This window comes from Cajanus cajan, chromosome 3 (genome assembly GCF_000230855.2).
Source record: "Cajanus cajan strain Asha chromosome 3, NIPB_CcT2T_4, whole genome shotgun sequence".
NCBI lineage: Eukaryota > Viridiplantae > Streptophyta > Magnoliopsida > Fabales > Fabaceae > Cajanus > Cajanus cajan.
Window position 1 is genome coordinate 47,132,956 of NC_138519.1, and position 20,943 is coordinate 47,153,898.

A 20,943-nucleotide genomic window follows, 5' to 3' on the forward strand; every position below is an offset into this window, starting at 1 on the left:
GCCTAGGTTACCATTTAGGGTACTTTAGGCAATATGTTGTAGTTTTTAAGAATCATTCTTTTCATTGTTTTAACCATAGTGTCATTACATTTTTAGGATTTCATTCTAGGTTATACTTAGAAGAGGATCCTATTTCTACTTTTAGGGAGTCTAATTTTGATAGTTTATTTTTCTTTCTTAGGTTAGATATAAGGATTCCTCTTAGGATCCATCATCCATTTTCTTATCATGAAAATTTTACTTCTTATACTTGGCATGTTGTGTATGTAGGTGATAATTCTTATTCCATACATCCTCGAGATTTGAGGACAAATCCTTTTCAAGAGGGAGGGGATGACGGAATCATACTTAGGGAGGCAAGAGGTGACACACTCAAAGATCCAAGAGGAGTGGGCTAGACATAGAAGATTGGGCCAGTCAAGGCCCAATGGGCCCTATGGGCTTGGAGGGCCTAAATCAAATTTCACATGGGCCTATCTTGATATATCCATTTTTCTTATATTTTGTACATATTATATTAGTATAGGTTTCACATATTTTGGTCTTGTATTTTGGACCACATAGAGTATCATTTTTGGGCCATAGGCCTATTGGGCCTAGTTTTGGGCTTTAGGGCCTTTGGGCTTTTGGTACCCAATATTGGGCTCATTTTGTTTCTTTTATTATTTCCTAATGTTTGTATTTCATTGACCATTGTATTTAGGTCATTAGATTAGGATTTAAGGAGGATTATTATTTTAATTGAATTAGGCAAAACTAGGTTTAATTTAGCATGCATTTAAGTTGCATTTTGAGTCACATGGATGGTGCCACCTTGGCTGAACATGTGTGACTCAAATTCAACCCTAAATGCACACTAAATCAAACCTAAATACACCTAGCATCAATGTGAACCGGACTTGCACATGTGAGTTAAGTTTTGAATTCAAATTCAAAATTTGAATTCAAAACTTGGCGCCACATGTGAAGCCTCCACATTGGCGCCAAGTGTCCCTAATTCCAGATCCATTTAAGCTTCCTCCTTCACTCATTGTAATCACTTTGAGATTAATGAAATTTGAGAGCATTATTGTTGAGTTTCCCCTTCAAAGTCACCAAGAGTTCTCACCTCAAAATCCTAGGAAAGTTCATCTTCTTCCTTCCTTTTGAAGTGAGCAATCCATTGCTTCTTAAGCTTGGATACTTCCCTCCATAGCTTAGGAAACTTTAGTTCCAAAAATCTTCCTTCATTCAAGTGTTCCGAGCTTCGGACTCAATCTCTTTTGAAAAAGATCCGTGCATTGGTGAAGCTTAGGAGAAGAACTTCAATCACTCCTCCTTCCTTTGCCATCACGCCTCCATAATGATCCTCCTATCCAATATTGGAATGACTTAAGGAGTGCATTGAGGAGGAGACACATTCCCTCTTATTATGGTATAGAGCTTTTGAATAAGCTCCAAAGGCTCCAACAAAAAGATATGACTATTGAGCAATATAGGCAACAAATGGAGCTATACATGATGAGGGCATGTATTAGAGAAGAGGAAGCCACCACTGTAGCTAGATTCTTAAGTGGTCTTGACTTAGAGATTAGAGACCAAGTGGAGCTACTACCCTACAGGGACTTAAATGACTTGGTCCAAATTTGTGTAAGGGTAGATCAACAAATGTTGAGAAAGCCTTCTTTAAAAAAAGAAAGCTCCCACTCTAAATCTAATAAGAAAGACTACATGGAGGAGGAAAGTTCTTTTGAAAAGAAAAACATTTTAGAACCCTCCAAGGAACTAGCTAAGAATAAAGATAAGAATAAAGATAAGGGTAAAGGTACCATCACTCCACACACTAGCACAAAGACTAGTGATATCAAATGTTTCAAGTGTCTAGGGAGAGGCCACATTGCTTCTCAATGCCCTACAAAGAAAGTTACGATTTTATGGGGGCATGACACTTATACTAATCAAGAAGAGACTACTACCTCTTCTTCAAGTGAGAGTGAGGAGGAAACAAGACCACAAGTGTCCAATGTGGAGTCAATTTATCCATATGAAGGAGAACTCCTAATGCTTAGGAGACTCCTTAATAGTTAGCCTAGTGGTACTCTATCTCAAAGAGAGAAAATTTTTCATACTAGATGTATTGTTTTAAATAAAGCATGTTCTCTCATTGTAGATAGTGGTTCATGGTGCAACTGTTGTAGCACTAGGTTGGTTAAAAAGTTGAGTTTAATTACTATGCTACATCTTCAACCTTATCATTTACAATGGCTCAATAAGGATGGAGACATAGTAGTTAGCCAATAAATGAAGGTCAAGTTTTCCATTAAGAAGTATGAAGACCAAGTTTTATGTGATATAGTACCAATGGAAGCTTGTCATATTTTGTTAGGAAGACCTTGGAAATTTGAAAACAAAACTATGCACAATGGTCTTACTAATGAAATCACCTTCACACATAAGGAAAAGAAATTTGTGCTTTATCCTCTCTTACCTTAACAAGTGGCTGAGGATCAAACACAAATGAAAATCAAAAGAAAAGAAAAAAAGAAATCATTTTGTTTAGGGAAGAGAAAAGAGGAAGATGTATCCTCTAAGGGATTTGTGATTAAAGAGAATTGTTTTATCACTAAAAATCCTATGAAAAATATTCTTTTCATTCATAAAGACCGTAACTCTTGCCCTCATGCTGCCACTAGTCTTGAAGTGGAGATTCACAAGTCAGTTATTTTTAAAGAAAAAGAATCCCAACTTCAAGATTTAGTGAAGAAGAAGTGGACTTCACTTAGTTCCACTTCTTGTGCTACTTTCTTGGTGGTGCCCAAGGTAGATAGCCTCCCTTTCTTTAAGACTCCTTCTATCTTAGTTATTCTAATAAAACACCAAATTTTTGGATTATATTATTTGATGGATACAACATTTGAGCCTTCAAGGCTCCTTTTGACACTTTCTTTTTATAACTATCCAACAAATAATATACTCCAAAATTGCTTAGGAAATTTTCTAGTAGTATTTTCCTTATTTTCTAGGGAATGCCTAGGTTACCACATTGGGTACTTTAGGCAAGATGTTCTAGTTGTTAAGATTAATTCTTTAGGATGTTATAGTCTTTGTTTAAGCACATTCTTAGGGTTTAGTAACATACCTAGACTTTGTTTAGGAGAAGATCCTATTCATTATTTTAGAAGGTCTAGTGTCATTAATTTATTTATTAGGTTCTATGAAAGGATTCCTCTTAGGATATGCCTTTCACATTTATTAATTGACAATATCACCTCTCATGAATGGTATTATATATTTGTAGGTATTGATGTCCATCACGAAGACTATCGAGATTTGAAGACAAATCCTTTTCAAGAGGGAGGGGATGATGCAAACATGCCAAGGCTAAGAAGACCAAGAGGTGATACATTAAAAGAACCAAGAGGAATGAGATGATTTTGAAGACCTTTCATATGATTGTGTACATAGTAGTTACTTGTATAGGTTTATTTTCCTTTATATTTGTGAGACACTTTGTTTCCTTTTTATAGACCATTGTATTGTGAATTTAGAGTAGGTTCTTGGAGACTTTTACTCCATTTGACCTTGTATTAAAGGTCACCCATTTTACATTTTTCAGTAGTAGAAGTGGGGTGGCAAATAACAAGGCATGAGGGTGTGACTAGCAATTGGGCCAGAGTTGGGCCTAGGCCAAATTTTACATATTAGACTTATTTAGCTCCATATTTTTCAAGGAATTGATTTAGCTAGGTCTCACCATCATTGGGTGGACCTAACTAAACCAATTCCAAAATATTTGGATTGGATAAATTGAGGAAACAATCCCAAGGCCACTTACAAGCTTTGGTGCCTTGGGCTTCTTAGTTTGGTGCCTTGGGAAGCTTGTGCTACAAGATTCTAACTTAGCTTGCTTCCCAAGCAAGCTAAGATAGAAGCTTGCTCCACAAGCCTCCTAAACTAAGGTGGATGGTCAAGCTAAGCCAACCATGGTTCACTTGAACCATGGTTAAGCTTAGCTTGCTCCACAAGCTACCTATTTCTATGTAAGTCTAAACCTCTCATTTGTAATCACTTGTGAAATATATGAAATCAAAATTTTCTCAAATTCTCTCTTCCCAAGAGTCTTAGAATCCATGGAGAACATTTCTCCCCTAGGAACCTTCACAAAGGAGTTCCTCCTTTGTGCCTTGGTTCAACTTTCTTCCTCCTTCTCAAGGAAGAAACCGAATGCACCTAGTTGCTTCAACAAGCTTTGGAGCTTGTGCTTGTTTCATCCAAAACCTCCATTGAAGACCTCAAGAGCTAGATTGGACTTGAAGATCGAGAATAGGAAAGGACAACAACCAATTCAAGCTTTCAAAAGGTTTAAGAAAATCAAAGAACATGTGTTAAAAATTGTGGAAAAACTAGTAGTACACAAATAATAGTGAACCTCTTTGTTTGTGAAATTCTCTTGTAAATATTTTTACTTTGAAACCGAGACTTATACATCTTATAAAAGACATTAAACTCCTATTTGTATAAAAAAAATTGAGAAAAAGATATTACAAAAGAAAAATAAAAGAAGAAACAAGAGGAAAAGCCATAAAGGAGTGAAAACCAGAAATCAATTACTCTCGGTTTTCAAAACTGTCCAACATTTTAACTCTTTGATTTAAATTGTGTTTTCATTTTCTAATCATATTTTTTTTTTGTAATCTACTCTAGATCCATTGATAGGACTCCTTTTGAAGTGCTTTCTTTCTTTTTGTGCCTTAATTCTAGCTTGTCTTATTTTGTTGACGATCTTTCTAGTCTTGTCTCATCTTGCTTCAATTCGGTTTCACCTTTCATAATTGTGCTGTTTCAGTTTTTATTCTTGTATTGCAGCAACTACTTGGTGTGTTGAATGCTTCTTTGAAGGATTGGAAGGCCAAGATACAAAGGTAGCATCTTAGGTTGTTTGTGGAGGCCTAGGAGATTGATTTCTCTTGGTGTGGAAGACTTTTGAGGTAGAAAAACACCTTGAAGCCAATCACCATCAAGATTGCTTCAAAGAAGGAGTGAAACACTTGTGAGGAGTTGCTGCAAGGAGTGGAGGCTGAACTTGGATTGAAGGAATTAAGATTTTGAAGAAAAATTTTGAAAGCAAGAGTTAGAAACGGAAATTAGAGACGAAAATTTTCTGTCACAAATTTTTCTCACTAAATTTGTCTCTAATTCGATTTTTAATTGTGTAGCTGATTTTGTTTTGAAAAATTTGGTGCAGCCACTTCATTTAATTTCATTGCAATTCTAGATCCATTTTTGTACACGGCCATTGGGAGTGTCTTGAAGGTGTCTTTGGTACATCTTCATCTCTCCCTAGTGTTTTCAATTAGGGTAAATCCATTTTAGTGCTTGGTGGGAGTAGTCCTTGAAAGCTCTTAGTGCTTCTTAAGCTTCCATATAGGCTTATTGTTTTACACGTCTAGTTTAAGTTTTCAATCATTTAATGGTTTTGCATTTTAAGTTTTGATTGTACCTTCTATATGTGTTTAGTTGTGTTGCCAAGGTTCCAAAGGCCAAAGTAACACCTAGGGACGTTTAGCTAGGACACTTAGAAACTTGTGTGTTATTTTCTCTTTTGAAAACTTTTGTGAAAATTGTTTTGTGCAAGACAAGGTATAAGGGGGTTTAGTAATTTTTACTTGAAGAGACTTGGTTATTAAGTGGCTCTTTGTAGCTCACCTCCCTCCATAGTTCAATTTGTATACTTAGACCTCCAAGTGCTAAGTCTAGCATAAAAAATATTTGTTTTTAAAAATCTTTTTGTGTGAAAATTCTTTTGTTTAAGATGTCTCATAACTCTGACTATAGTGGAAGTGATAGCTCTCCAAAGAGTATTTATCACCTTGCTAAAGAGCTTAAATCACTTAAACTATGGAGGAAGCAAGAAGCCATTTTAAAAGAAAAAGAGAAAATTGAAAGAGAGACTCAACTTGCTATCCTAGAAGAATAAATGAGATTCCTTAGACAAGAGGAAGAAAAATTGAGAGATGAAATCAAAAGAAAAAGAAGGAGTAGAAGCACTCACTCGCAATACTCTTCTCCTAATGAAAGCCTTAATATAGGTGACCATTATGAACCTACCCCTATGAGGACTATTAAACCTAGGGAATCCAAGGTGGATCTCCCACAATTTTTTGGGAAGGATGATGTGGAAACCTACCTTGATTGGGAGATGAAGGTAGAGCAACTCTTTGCTTACCATAGGGCGAGTGAAGAAAGGAAGGTGCCACTTGCAAGCCTTAGCTTTCAAGGGCATGTAATGTATTGGTGGACCTCTTTGGAAAGAGAGAAGCGCCTCCACAATGACCCTCCTATCCAATATTGGAATGATTTAAGGAGTGCATTGAGGAGGAGACACATTCCCTCTTATTATGGAAGGGAGCTTATGAATAAGCTCCAAAGATTCCAACAAAGGGATATGACTATGGAACAGTATAGGCAAAAAATGGAGCTTTATATGATGAGGGAGTGTATAAGAGAGGAAGAGGCCACTATAGTAGCTAGGTTCCTTAGTGGTATTAAGTTAGATATTAGAGATAAAGTGGAGCTACTACCTTACAGGGACCTAAATGACTTGGTCCAACTTTGTGTAAGAGTAAAACAACAACGTTTGAGAAAATCTTCTTTTAAAAGAGAAAGTTCCCACTCTACATCTTATAAGAAAGACTACAAGAGGGAAGGAAAATCCCTTGAAAAGAAAAAAGTTATAGAACCCTACAAGGAACTAGCTAAGGATAAGGGTAAGGGAAATATCACTCCACACACTAGCACAAGGACTAGTGATATAAAATGTTTCAAGTTTCTAGGGAGAGGCTAAATTGCCTCTCAATGCCCCACAAAGAAAGTAATGATCTTAAGGGGGCATGACACTTATAGTAGTTAAGAAGAGACTATGACCTCCTCTTCAAATGAATGTGAGGATGAAACAAGTGAGCAAGAGGATAATGTGGAGTTGACTTATCCTTATGAAGGAGAGCTTCTAATGATTAGGAGACTCCTTAACAACCAACCTAGTGGTACCCTATCTCAAAGAGAGAACACTTTTCATACTAGATGCAATATTTCTAACAAAACATGTTCTCTCATTGTAGATAGTGGCTCATGGTGCAATTATTGTATCACTAGGTTGGTTGAGAAGTTGTGTTTGACTACTATGCCACATCCTAAACCTTATCAATTTCACTGGCTTAATGAGGATGGAAATATAGTAGTTGACTATCAAGTGAAGGTCAAGTTTTCCATTGGGAATTATGAGGATCAAGTTTTATGTGATGTAGCACCAATGGAAGCTTGTCATATTTTGTTAGGAAGACCATGGTAATTTGATAAGAAAATCATGCATAATGGTCTTACTAATGAAATCAACTTCAGGGAAAAGAAATTTGTGCTTCACCCTCTTTCACCTCAACAAGTGGTAGAGGATCCAGGACAAATGAAACTCAAAAGAAATGGTGAGAAAAAACAACAAAAGAAGGAAGAAAAGAGAGAAGAAAAAAGTTCTTAAAACATAAGAATAAAGAGTTGACTAGGGAGAATGAAGTCCCCTCCCTAGAAGTTGTTCATCAAGAGAATTCAAAAATAATTTCTAAGCAAAATCTCTTGATAGAACAACCCTCTTTTATTCTTCTTTGTAGAAAGACTCTCACATGTAATGCCACAATTGTTGGAAGTGAGACTCTTCCTAGAGAGGTTAAAAATCTTTTGAAAGAATTTGATGATATATTTCCTCTTGAAGGACCTATGGGCCTTACTCCTATTAGAGGGATAAAACATCAAATTGATTTAGTCCTTGGAGTTAGCCTACCCAATAGGCCTATTTATAGGACTAACCCTAAAGAAACTAAGGAAATAGAGTCTCAAGTCCAAGAATTTTTGGAGAAAGGCTGGGTTCGTAAGAGTCTAAGTCCATGTGTAGTTCCAATGTTGTTGGTCCCAAAGAAAGATGGAAAATGGAGAATGTGTTGTGATAGTAGAGCCATCAACAACATCACTGTGAAATATAGGCATCCCATCCCCATGCTTGATGACATGCTAGATGAGCTTCATGGAGCCATTATATTTTCTAAAGTTGATCTTAAAAGCGGATACAATCAAATTAGAATCAAAGAAGGAGATGAATGGAAAACTGCTTTCAAGACCAAGTTTGGATTATATGACTGGTTGGTTATGCCATTTGGGCTTACCAATGCTCCTAGTACTTTTATGTGTCTCATAAATCGTGTCCTAAGGGATTGTATAGGTAGGTTTGTTGTAGTTTATTTTGATGATATTTTAATATATAGTAGTTGCCTAAGTGATCACATAGGACACTTAAGGCAAGTCTCTTTAATTCTTAGGAAAAATCATCTTTTTGGAAATTTAGAGAAATGTACTTTTGTGTAGATAATGTAGTTTTTCTAGGTTTTATAGTTAGCAAAAATAGGGTTCATGTGGACCCCGAGAAAATCAAGGCCATCCAAGAATGGCCCACACCTCAAAATGTAGGAGATGTTAGGAGCTTCCATGGGTTGGAAAATTTCTATAGAAGATTTGCGCGTAACTTCTCTACACTTGCCTCCCCATTAAATGACTTAGTTAAGAAAAATGTTGAATTCCAATCGGGAGAGAAACAAGAAAAAGCCTTCCTAACTTTAAAGGATAAGCTGACCCATGCTCCACGTCTAGCTTTACCTGATTTTTCTAAAACTTTTGAGCTAGAATGTTATGCTTCTGGGGTTGGCATAGGAGCGGTTATGTTGCAAGGTGAGCACCCAATTTCTTATTTCAGTGAAAAATTAAAAGGGGCTTCACTTAACTACCCTACCTATGACAAAGAACTCTATGCTTTGGTTAGGGCCCTTCATACTTGGGAACATTATCTTGTTCCTAAGGAGTTTGTCATTCATAGTGACCATGAGTCACTAAAGTATTTGAGGGTCAAGGCAAATTGAATAAGAGACATGCAAAATTGGTAGAGTTTTTGGAACAATTCCCATATGTGATTAAGTACAAGAAAGGGAAAACTAATATTGTTGTTGATGCTTTATCAAGGAGACACACTTTACTTGTCTCTCTTGGGTCCCAAATCTTGGGCTTTGATCACATTAAGGAGTTGTATACCAATGAATCTGAATTTAAAGAAACATTCAACAAATGTTTGCATAAGTCTCAAGGAGGTTTCTATGTTTCTGAGGAGTATTTATATAGAGAAGGAAGAATTTGTATACCCCAAGGATCCACTAGAAAACTCCTAGTTAAAGAAAGTCATGAGGATGGTCTCATGAGGCATTTTAGAGTGAAAAGACTATAAGCTTGTTAAAAGAAAAATTCTTTTGGCCCTATATGAGAAAGGATGTTGAGAGGTTGTTCTCTAGATGTATAGCTTGTTTAGAAGTAAAAGTCTAAAGTAATGTCTCATGGATCCTACACACCCTTACCTGTTACTAACTCTCCATGGGTGGATATAAGTATGGATTTTATATTAGGCTTGCCTAGAACCTAGAGAGGCACCTTTGTGATAGTGGACAGGTTTAGTAAAATGGCTCATTTTATTCCTTGCCACAAGATAGATGATGCTAGAAACATAGCAAGACTCTTCTTTAAGAAAGTGGTTAGACTGCATGGTCTACCCAAAACTATTGTGTCAAATAGGGATACAAAGTTTCTTAGTCATTTTTAGAGAACTCTTTGGAGTAAACTAGGAACTTAACTTCTTTTATCAACTACCTGTCACCCACAAACTGATGGGCATACTAAAGTAGTCAATAGATCCCTATCTACCATGTTGAGGGCAGTCCTTAAAGGAAACCACAAGTCTTGAGATGAGTATTTGCCCCGCATTGAATTTTCCTACAATAGGGTAGTTCATAAAACTACCAAGATCTCGCCTTTTGAGGTTGTGTATGGTTTTAACCCTCTTACACCTTTAGACCTAGTACCCCTACCCAATTCTCATCACTATTTTCATAAAGAAGGGGTATCTAAGGCTGATTTTGTAAAAAAATTGCATTAGAGGGTTAGCGACCATATTCAACAACAAAATGAGAGATATGCCTTAGATAAAGGCAAAGACAAGAAAGCCCTCATTTTTTAGGAGGGTGATTGAGTGTGGCTTCATTTGAGAAAGGAAAGATTTCCCTCTCAAAGAAAGTCTAAACTGAATCCTAGAGGAGATGGGCATTTCCAAGTCCTCCAAAGAATTAATGATAATGCATATAGGCTAGACCTTCCAGATGATTATGGAGTAAGTACTACTTTTAATGTTAGTGATATTATTCCTTTTGCAGGATTTGATGAGGAGGAGGTTGAGTCTACAGATTTGAGGACAAATCCACTTCAAGAGGGAGGGGATGATGGAAGACCATGGGCTAAGGGCCCAATTACTCGAGCTATGGCTAGGAGCATACATGAAGGATTGACTGGCTTGGAGGTTAGTGGGTTTTCTAAGCCCAAGCTACTTTTCATATAGGCCATCACATCTTGAGAAGTGGCCTAACTCTTTTGTACATAGTAGTTTCTTGTATAGGTTTCTTTTAGCCTTTGTATTTATGAGGCACTTTCTTTCTTTTATTGTAGGATATTCCTTTGAGTATTTAGCGTATGTTACTTGGAGACTTTTGCTCCATTTGACCTTGTGTTAAGGGTAATTTATTTTCATATTTTTAGTAGTAAAAGTGGAGTGACAAATAGTAAGTTTTGTAGGTGTAACTAGTAATTGGGCCAGAAGTGGGCCTAGGCTAAATTTTACATATTGGGCTTGTTTTCCTTCATTTTTTTCCAAGGAATTGATTTAGCTAGGTCTCACCATCATTTGGTGAACCTAACTAAACCAATTCCAAGATTTTTGGATTAGAAAAGTGAAGGAAAGCACCAAGGGCCACCTAGCTCACTTCCTTTGGCCGAATCGCATAGCTTCTTCCACACACTTGGGAAGCTTGTGCTACAAGCTTCTAAATTAGCTTGCTTCCCAAGCTTCTAAGTTAGAAGTTTGCTCTACAAGCCTCCTAAACTAACTAGGTCGGTCAAGCTTGAGTGTAAGAGGACTAACCATGGTTTTCTTGATCCATAGTTAGTCTAGCTTGCACCACAAGCTTCCCCCCACTATATAAGTCTTTTCCTTGGCTTTGTAATCACTTTTTATGTTTATGAGATCATAATTTTCAGAAATTCTCTCTACTTTCAAAGGTCCAAACCTTGGAGAAAACCTTCTCCTTAAGATCCTTCACAAAGGATTCCTTCCTTTGTGCCTTGGTTCCAAATTTCTTCTTCTTCTTCAAGAAGATTGCCACCCTATTCTTCTTACATCCTTTAAATTCTTGGAGTTTGAAACCTTGTTCCATGAAGATTAAAGCCTCAAGAGAAGATTGGACCAAGAAGATAAAGTTAGGAGGAGAACGCCAATCACTTCTCCAAGTTTCTTCCATCAAATACCAAGGCTGCCATCACAAGTTCTAGTTCAGTCACCTATGATATGAATAATGGCATGTTGTCCTCAGGAGGAGGCAACTCCCAACCTGCACCAACAACCAGTTCTATGAGTGACCACGCTCTTTAGATCACCATGTTAAGTCAGACGAAGACGGAAATAATTCCTAGCAAGGTTTTGAATGAGACAAATATAATACATATTGTTATTACTAACAAGTGTGTTAGTGTTTCAGATATAAGTACAGGTAAACCAAAGAATGGAAAATATACATCAACACCAGAATCAAGAGATATGAGTCAAGCATCAAGAAAATGCATCAGACGAAGACACCTATACAAAGGAGTAAAGAACAGGACACAAGCAATCAAGATGAAGGACAAAAGCTGACAAGATGTTAGACAAGAAAAACAAACATTCAAATAGAATCAAGTCCAGCATAAGAAGGGAGATAATGGAGATTCAGATGATACAAGACCATGGACGACGGACAAATCCTGACTAGAGCACCCTAGACTGAGTCAAGTACCTACAACTAGCTACAATAGCTAAATAGACGAAGACTCAGATACACAGATGAAGGATCAGAAGAAGGTTAATAAAGCTAGAATGCGTCTGAAGACACAACGAGACAAGCCATCTAACATATACACTCTCAGAAGAATACAAGAAGTCATCAAGTATGAAAAAGAAGATAAGACAAATGGACGAGAGTTTATGCACAAATCAAAACAGCGTGTGTCAGAGCGAGTACACTTACCAGCCAGGAAAAGACAACACCTCTACAACAATAGTACTAAGAAAGTACAAGAAATCTCGAGAAGTGCAGATTCAACAAGCAAACATTAAATGCTAAGTTAGAGGCATTATATGCCACATTTCATGAAGACTGTACAAACCAGATGAGAGAATCAGATGATAAGCAATCAAGCATAAGGACGAAGTCTATCATTACCAAAATGAGACATCAAGGTATCAGACAAAGACTACAAGGAATAGCCAAGGCAAGACACGAACCAGCAAAAGTTGAGACAGATGAAGCAAATAACATAGGAAATCAAGCGTCAATAGATGAATAGTCGGAACACAAACATGTACCAGATGATCACAAAATATTCAGACAAAGCTATGTCAAGTGGAACTATTCTAAAGTACAAATTAGACGAGGGATGTGTCTAAGGCTAGAAGGAAGTCAATCATACATCAGACGAAAGTAAACACAGACTGAGAGACACTCCAGACGGAAACAATATTTTCTTATTAACATTGTGAATCAGATCAAAGAAAAATGAAAGCACTAAACTCAGACGTTGAAGTACAAGTCAACCTTGAAGTGCATAGGACCATCAAACGAAGACGAAGATTGGGACGCAAACAAACATGGAACCACGTCTGAAGAAACAAGCGAAGGTATCATCTATAAAAATCCCAGAGCGCTCAACGTAAAATGCATACGAAGAAGCAAAGAGAAGTACGCAAAAACAGAGCATGCATGTGTCATAAAAAGTACATTACTTTTTCAGAAGAGAACAACGGTTATATTTCTGCAAAACCAGAAAAAGACAAATAATTTCTTGGTTTCAGATAAAGTCAAACACTGCTGCAACAGTACAGAGAAAAATACACGCATTGTCTATAAATGGGAAGCAACATTTAATGCAAAGAAAAATGCATTAAATGAAGAGATCAAACTAGTCGTGAACAAATATATATGCTTCAACGAACAAATGCAAATGGAAAATTCTACAGGCCTATAAATATGCAATGTCATCAAACCTGAAGAGGCTGGCAAGAAGCAATGAAAGAATAATCATAAGCTTTGCCCAAGGGCTATTTGATTAGAAGAAGAAGAGTGATATCAAGCCCACAAAATAGAGAGATCAGAGATGACACTCATAGACAATGTACAATGTAATATTGTATTTTTATCTCTGTAAACTAAGGTGTTCAAAATGTTATGAAGAAAACCTTAGTGAGTGTTATAAACCTATGTATCCTCTCCATGAGAGTAACCCAAACACTCAAGCTTAAGTCTCTGTAAAACTAAGGTAGCAAACTTTAGTGAGTGTAGATCATATATGTATTCTCTCTGTGAGAGTAACCCAAAACACTCTAACCCGACTCCACATTTGTCAACATCGTAAAGCCTGAAGAGGCTAGGAAAAGAATACTTGTAAAGCCCGGAGGGTCTTGTCAAAGAATACTCACTGCTAGCCAGAAGTGGCTGAGAAGAAAATACTAGCATTGGTAAGTGAAGCCAACGGGCCAGGAGTGGTCGAGAATACTCAAGGCTAGGAGTGGTCGAGAATACTCAAGTCCAGGAGTGGATGATAATACTCAATGTACTTTATTTCATATCTAGTGGAACCCTTCAAGTTGAAGGAGACTGGATGTAGCTCAGTTGAGAGAATCAGTATAAATTGATTGCACTTTTTATTTACTTAGACGCAAATCTTCCTTACTGTTTAAACCTTTGTGAAAAACTTCGTCCAAAGTCTACATCTCTTCAAAACTACTATTAGAAGAAGATGCTAAGTCTGCTTGACAAACTTATTACACTGAAAGTTCATCTGCTACTTATCCTTAAACGAAACTATCTTGAAAAGGAAAATGTAAGAACTTTAATTAATGTTTTTGTAAGACATTTTTCCTAGTGGACGATAAAACTTTCAGACGCACTGACTGTATGATAAGCAAGCTTTGCATAATCGTCTAATATTCAAAAGTTCAGTGGACGAAGAGAACTACTCTTGCAAAAATGATTTTAAAATACCTTTGTTCACACACACATATTCAACCCCCCCTTCTATGTGTTTTTTCGCTAACTTTGCACCATTCATAAATTGAATGGAAAAAATTATCTTGAGTGGGCCAAGTCTGTGTAGTTGGTGATTGACGGAAAGGGGAAGCTTGGGTATTTGAATGGGGAAGTGGTAGCTCCTACCACCACTGATTTGAAATACAAGTAGTGGTGTTTCGCAAACTCAATGGTTACTACCTGGTTAATCAACTCTATGGACCCTATAATTGGTAAGCCATTCATGTTTTTACCAGCAACTCATAACGTATGGGAAGTTGTGAAAGAGATATTCAGACCTTGATAATCACCCTCAAGTGTTTGGATTGACCACTTAAATGTGAAAAATACAGTAAAGGAAACATGAAGTCACAGTCTACTATAATAAGATGATGACAATATGGCAGGAATTGGATATGTTTGAAGAAGAAGATTGGGAAAACAATAGTGACAATGTTTGATACAAAAAAAAAAGTTGGAAAGAGGGCAGATATTTTTCTTCCTAGCAGAGTTGAACAAAACACTTGGTGAAGTGTTTTCTGAAGTACAAAGAGAAGAGGCAAGGAGGCAAGTGATGCTGAAAAGTACTCATGAAGGGTCTTTGTAGCCTGAGGTGAAGACTTAGAAGGAGATAGATGAGGAGGAAGGCAAAAACCTTGGTGTGACCATTGCAAATGACCATGGCACACAAAGGAAACCTGCTAGAAATTGCATGGGAAACCACCCTCAAAGGAAAAACAGGGTAGTGATACAAGTTTGGAGGAGACAGTCGTGCTTTACAAGTAAGCATTACAGATCAAGGGCAATAATCCTCCTTAGACTCTCTTCCCTTCACAAAGGAAAAAATAAAGCATTTGCAAAAACTATCCCAATCTCATTTGTAGCCCAATCCCACTTTATAGGGTCATCTAATCCATCTTTTTTTGTAGCCTAGTCAGGTAATCCTTTCATTGCTACAGTTGCATGTACAGGTTCTAATGGCCTTTAGATACTAGATTCGAGTGCCACTGATCATATGAATTTCTTGTCCCAATATTTCTCCTCTTATACACCCTGTGCAGGGAATCAAAAGATTAAACTTGCAGATAATTCCTTAGCTATCGTAGCTGGTAAAGGAAGTGTAACCTTTTCTCCCTCATTAACCCTAAAAAATGCCCTACATGTTCCTAATTTGTCATATAATCTTGTGCCTATTAGTAAATTAACCCTTGATCATAATTGCTGAATTAATATTTGTTCTTCTCATTGTGAATTTCAGGATTTATCCTCGGGGAAGATGATTGAGGTGCTAGGCAAGTCAATGGTCTCTATCTTCTCAATAATTGCCTTTTTTTGAAGGCTAGAACAACAAACCTGTTTTAATTCTATGTCTATTTTTATAAAGATATTTTGTTATAGAATTATCGGTTAGGACATCCTAATGTCCAACATTTAAGACATTTGTATCCGAAGTTATTCTTGAATAAAAATTAGTTGTCCTTTAAATGTGAGTCGTTTGAATCGACAAAACATCATCATGCTATTTTTCCTCCCCAACCATATAAAACTTTTGAATCTTTTATAATGATTCATAATGACATTTGGGGTCCCTATAGGATAATAACTATGTCTGGAAAACACTACTTCATTACTTCTATTGATGACCACACTTGGGCCACTTGGGTGTTTCTTTTACAAGAAAAATTTGATGTTTCACTTGTGTTTAAATATTTTTATCATATGATCCTAACACAATTTCAAACTCAAATAAAAAAATTTTCATAGTGATAATGGCAAGGAATTGTTTAACAAAATTTTGGGCAATTTTTTCATTGCAAAGGGCATTGTGCACCAAAGTTCTTGCACAAACACTCCTCAACAAAATGGGATTTCTGAAAGGAAAAACAAACATCTCCCAGAAGTTGCTCGGGCTCTAAGTTTTCAAACAAATGTCCCCAAGTACCTTTAAGAAGATGCTATTTTAACTGCTACCTATTTGATAAATCAATTATCTAGTAGAATTTTGAATTTTAGAACACCTTTACAAATTTTCACTAATTATTTTCCAAATTCACGTCTCATAACAAACATACCCTTAAATTTTTTTGGAAGTGTAGCTTTCATTCATAACCATGATCCCAAGAGTTCAAAATTGGACCCCAAAGCACATAAGTGCAATTTTGTTGGTTATCCCTCTAAACAAAAAGGATATAAATGTTTTGATCTAGTTTTAAAAAATTATTTTGTGTCTATGGATGTTACCTTTTTTGAAGGAACTTCATATTATAATGGTCTCATCTTCAGGGGAGCACAACAATGAAGATGATTTTTTAGACACATCTGATTTATGCTTTGAATTTCTTAACATTTCTTTGCAAAATGATGAGGCAGAAAATGAAAACTTTGCATAAACAAATGAATTAAATGATCCTATTGATTATGCCAATATGCAAACCATGGTAATGCCATCTCAAAATGATCCTATTGATCCAATAGAGAAGTGTGTGAAATGGCACAAAGGTCTAGTTTATACAAAAGAACACTAGGCAAAAAAAGGAAGAGAGACATTGTCCAAAGCACCTCTAAGAATCTAATTAAAGGATGAATCATGAAATTCATGATAATTCTCAAAAAGAACCTAACAATGATCCCTCAAGTAATTTTTAAACAAATACTCATGTTCATGATGATCTTCCAATTTCTCTTAGGAAAGGTGTTAGACTGTGCACAAAACTCCCCTTGTCAAATTGTGTCTTACAAAAATATTTCACCCTCATATTGTGTTTTATCTCACAAGTATATCTAGTGTCACAATTCCAAACAGTGTTCAAGAGGCTCTAAATCTCAATGGAGGGAAGTTGTTTTTGAAGTGATGAAAGCCCTTAAGAAGAATGTTACTTGAGAGAAAGTGGATCTACAAAATGGAAAAAAAAAATAGTTGGTTGTAAGTGGGTGTTCAATTGAAATATAACTCGGATGGTTCCTTGGAAAGATACAAAGCTTGCCTTGTAGCTAAAGGCTTCATATAAACATATAGAGTGGATTACTCTGAAACGTTTTCACTAGTGGTGAAGCCAAACATGATTCGAGTTCTCCTTTCAATTGCAGCCAACCTTGACTGGCCATTAACTCAACTAGATGCAAAAAATGCATTCTTGAATGGAGACTTGAGGAAGAAGTCTACATGGAACCTCCACCCAGGTTTGTTAAGACATTTAAGGAATACGTATGTAGGTTGAAGAAATCATTATATGGTCTAATACAATCCCTTAGAGCCTAGTTTGAAAGGTTCACAAGGTTTGTAAAGGATCTGAGATATAGTTAAGGTCAATCAAATCATATGCTATTTACAAAGAGGTCTACTGAAGGTAAAGTCTCGATATTAATTGTCTATGTAGATGACATAATATTGACAGGTGGCGATACAACAGAAATGAGCATATTGAAGCAAAGTTTAGCCAAGGAATTTGAAGTTAAAGATCTTGGTCAGCTTCGATATTTTCTCGGAATAGAGGTAGCAAGATCAAAGAAGGGAATTATAGTCTCACAATGGAAGTACATCTTAGATCTCTTGAAAGAAATAGGAATGAGTGGTTGCAAACCCTCAAACACACCAATAGAAGTCAAAGCCAACATTAGAGATGTCCAAGATGGTGTTCCAGTAGACTCCGGCAGGTACCAAAGGTTAGTGTGGAAACTTATTTATTTGTCACATACTCGTTCTGACATTGCTTTTGCTATAAGCACGGTGACTCAATTTATGCATTCTCCATATGAAAAACATATTGAGGCTATTTATAGAATTCTTCGATAAATAAAGGGAACCTTGAGAAAAGGTTTTTTCTTCCAAAAATATAAAAGAGAAATTGAGGTATATACTGATGTTGATTGGGTTGGATCTATTACAGATAGAAAGTCAACATCAAGATATTGCACCTTCCTATGGGGTAATCTTGTCACTTGGAGGAGTAAAAAACAAAACATTGTTGCTAGGAGCAATACTAAAATTGAGTCTAGATCAATGGGTCAGGGGATATTTAAGGTTCTTTGGCTGAAAAAGGTAGTAAAAGTAGACCTTGAAAAATCACTAACTTTTCCTATTCAATTGTTTTGTGATAGAAAGGCAACAACAAACATAGCTCATAATCCAGTCTTACATGACCGAACAAAACATGTTGAGATTGACAAACATTTTATCAAGAAGCTTGAAGAAGGAGTAATATGCATTCCATTTGTTCCAACCACTCAACAGATTGCAGATGTCTTAACCAAGGGTTTACGAAGACAACCATTTGAACATCAAGTTATCAAGTTGGGAATGATAAATATGCACCAACTTGAGGGGGAGTGTGGATAAATTAAAAATGTTCGAATTTTATTATTCTAAATAATTTAGGAAAATAAATTAAGAATATTTGGATTTTATTATTCTAAATATATCATACATATAAAATTCTGAATTATGGATTCATCTTTTTTTTTTTTTAATTTCTTTCCTGTTTTATGGCATTCTAATTCCTTTTGTTTAAGGGATTTTTCTCCCTTTGTTTTCGCTATTTAAGTTCTATTACTCAACTGTTATTATCAAATTAAAATAAAAGACAAATATTTTCTACAAATATTTCCACAAATATATATCCTATAAACAGTTTATGTATATGGATGGGCTTAAGATGCCTAAAAGAGGACTTAAGCAAATTGTTAATCATAGTTTCTAGATAAGTAATTGATTTCAACTAAATCTGATTGAGAATTTGAGATAATGTAAGAATTTCTTTGTTATTTGGTAAGGCCTTGATCAAAACTTGAGGAAACGTTATTATGTTTAATCAGCTTCCGTTTGCGAATTAGTCAGATCTAAACCATTCTCAACGTTGTGGCTAAGGTAAGGTCAATAAGGCATTAGGGCCACGACCCATTTATATATATATATATATATATATATATATATATATATATATATATATATATATATATATAATTAAAAATATATTTAATTATATTATTTATAATCAATTTGTTAATACATAAAATTATACAATTATTTGAAAATGTGCTTATACATATATTATTGTAGAGTTATTAGTTTAAGAAATTTTATTATAATTAAAAAATTATATTATATTTGTTTGAATTGAATAAAAAATATTATTAAAATAAATATAAAGGCTAAATTTCATAAAAATATTATAATTTATAAGAAAATTATAGTGAATATAATGATAAAGATAAGAACATTTTGTTAAAGAGTAATTCTTTTAATTTTTATAAAAAATACTTAAAAAATATTTTATTTTATTTTAACTTTTTCAAAACTTATTTAAAAATTTTAAAATATGAAATTACTTTGAAATTCTTATTTGAATCTCAATAAATAAGATTTTAAAAAAGTAATATTGTATTATTAGAGATTATGACTTTTTTTTTCTCTAACTTAAAATTACTAAAAAAAATAATAACAAGAAAATTAGTGTTTCATTATAAATATTAAACTATATTAAAATTTTATTTTTAAAATGTGTTACATTTTTTAATTTATAAAATATTATAAATAATATTTATAATTGTTTTTCTAAATCATATTTATAAATATTTTTATAATTATTTTTCAAAATTAATTTTTTTAGATTAATTTGAGACTATGTTGCAAAATAGTTATTGAAAGATTTATCATTAAGTGAGATGTTCAAAATTTTAAAATATTATATTTAATTAACAATTTTTGTAAAAAAATTAAATAAAAAATTATCAATTATTTAAGAGTAAATTTTAAATAAAATTTTTGTTTTAGGCCTTAAATTCCTAACCATTCTTTTCCTAACAACTGACCTAAAGCACAAACTAATGCTAGATGTTGTTGCAAAAATTAAGGGATTGACGAAATTGGTAAGGAAAATGCACTAACCTGCAACATTTGTTTCATCACCACCCCTATTGTATTCAAATCTTTCAAAGAAATGATACAATAGGGGGTGGTACTTAATAATGTGAAAAAGGTTCCTGCTGCACTCTTGATGATGATTGACCCTATATGAGTCAGAATGTTTGTCTTTCATCTTCCTTCGCATGGCTGACAAATTTCACCTTTTGAACCAGCTTGATTGAGAAATGGTGGTCACCATTCAGCTGCCAAATGAGGAAATCAAGATGCAAAACAAATATCAAGAACCGATGAATGATGAATTCAAGTAATTAGGCATCAAAAATCAGCCAATCAACACAAATTTTTCTAATTAGATTCTGACCTCAATATAAAAATGATCTGTAACCTTTGCACAAATCATAAAAAACTAGGATGATTATTCAAAATCAAAAGATGGTTAAATGATAAAATATGTCAAGAAAATTACTCAAGGCTTCAAAATTTAAATATTCTTTGTTAACAAAAGAAGATAAAAAAAATTAAGGATGGATGTAAATACATTTATCTAATCAGAATAATTTAGCACCCAGAAAAGATCAAGATACAAAGAAGCTAATTCTATTTAGCACCCAGAAAAGATCAAGATACAAAGAAGCTAATTCTCAAATTTCGTCAAAAAAGGATGTGGCAAAAAAAGGATATTTCTTTTCCACTTCTATAGGATTCTTTGTGGCTGATAAAAAAGCTACATTCTAACAATAGTTTTAAAAGGGGTAAAACACCATTCGATTCCTGAAACATGTCATTGACATTTTAGTCACTAAAAGTAAGAAAATTTTGAATAATTTCTTGAAAGTTCTAGTTATTTCATTTAAATATTAAAAATAATCACTT

At 34.8% G+C, this 20,943-nt stretch overlaps 1 protein-coding gene across 3 annotated transcripts in view; it reads right to left on the reverse strand.

Annotated features, from left to right (window-relative positions):
* The window catches only part of LOC109792211 (uncharacterized), a 35,408-nt gene extending 14,674 nt beyond the window's left edge, over positions 1–20,734 (reverse strand). The window contains exons 1-2 of one of the 3 annotated variants that reach the window (XM_029270099.2): positions 20,609–20,734; positions 20,092–20,312 (exon numbers count right to left, since the gene is read on the reverse strand). In XM_029270099.2, coding sequence (XP_029125932.1) covers positions 20,092–20,254 — 163 coding nt within the window. In that variant the 5' untranslated portion in view covers positions 20,255–20,312; positions 20,609–20,734. Of the gene's footprint in view, positions 1–20,091; positions 20,313–20,431 lie in introns of those variants that run through there. The other 2 variants (XM_029270098.2, XM_083070934.1) reach the window with 2 other exon arrangements.
* Positions 20,735–20,943: the final 209 nt, after the last annotated feature.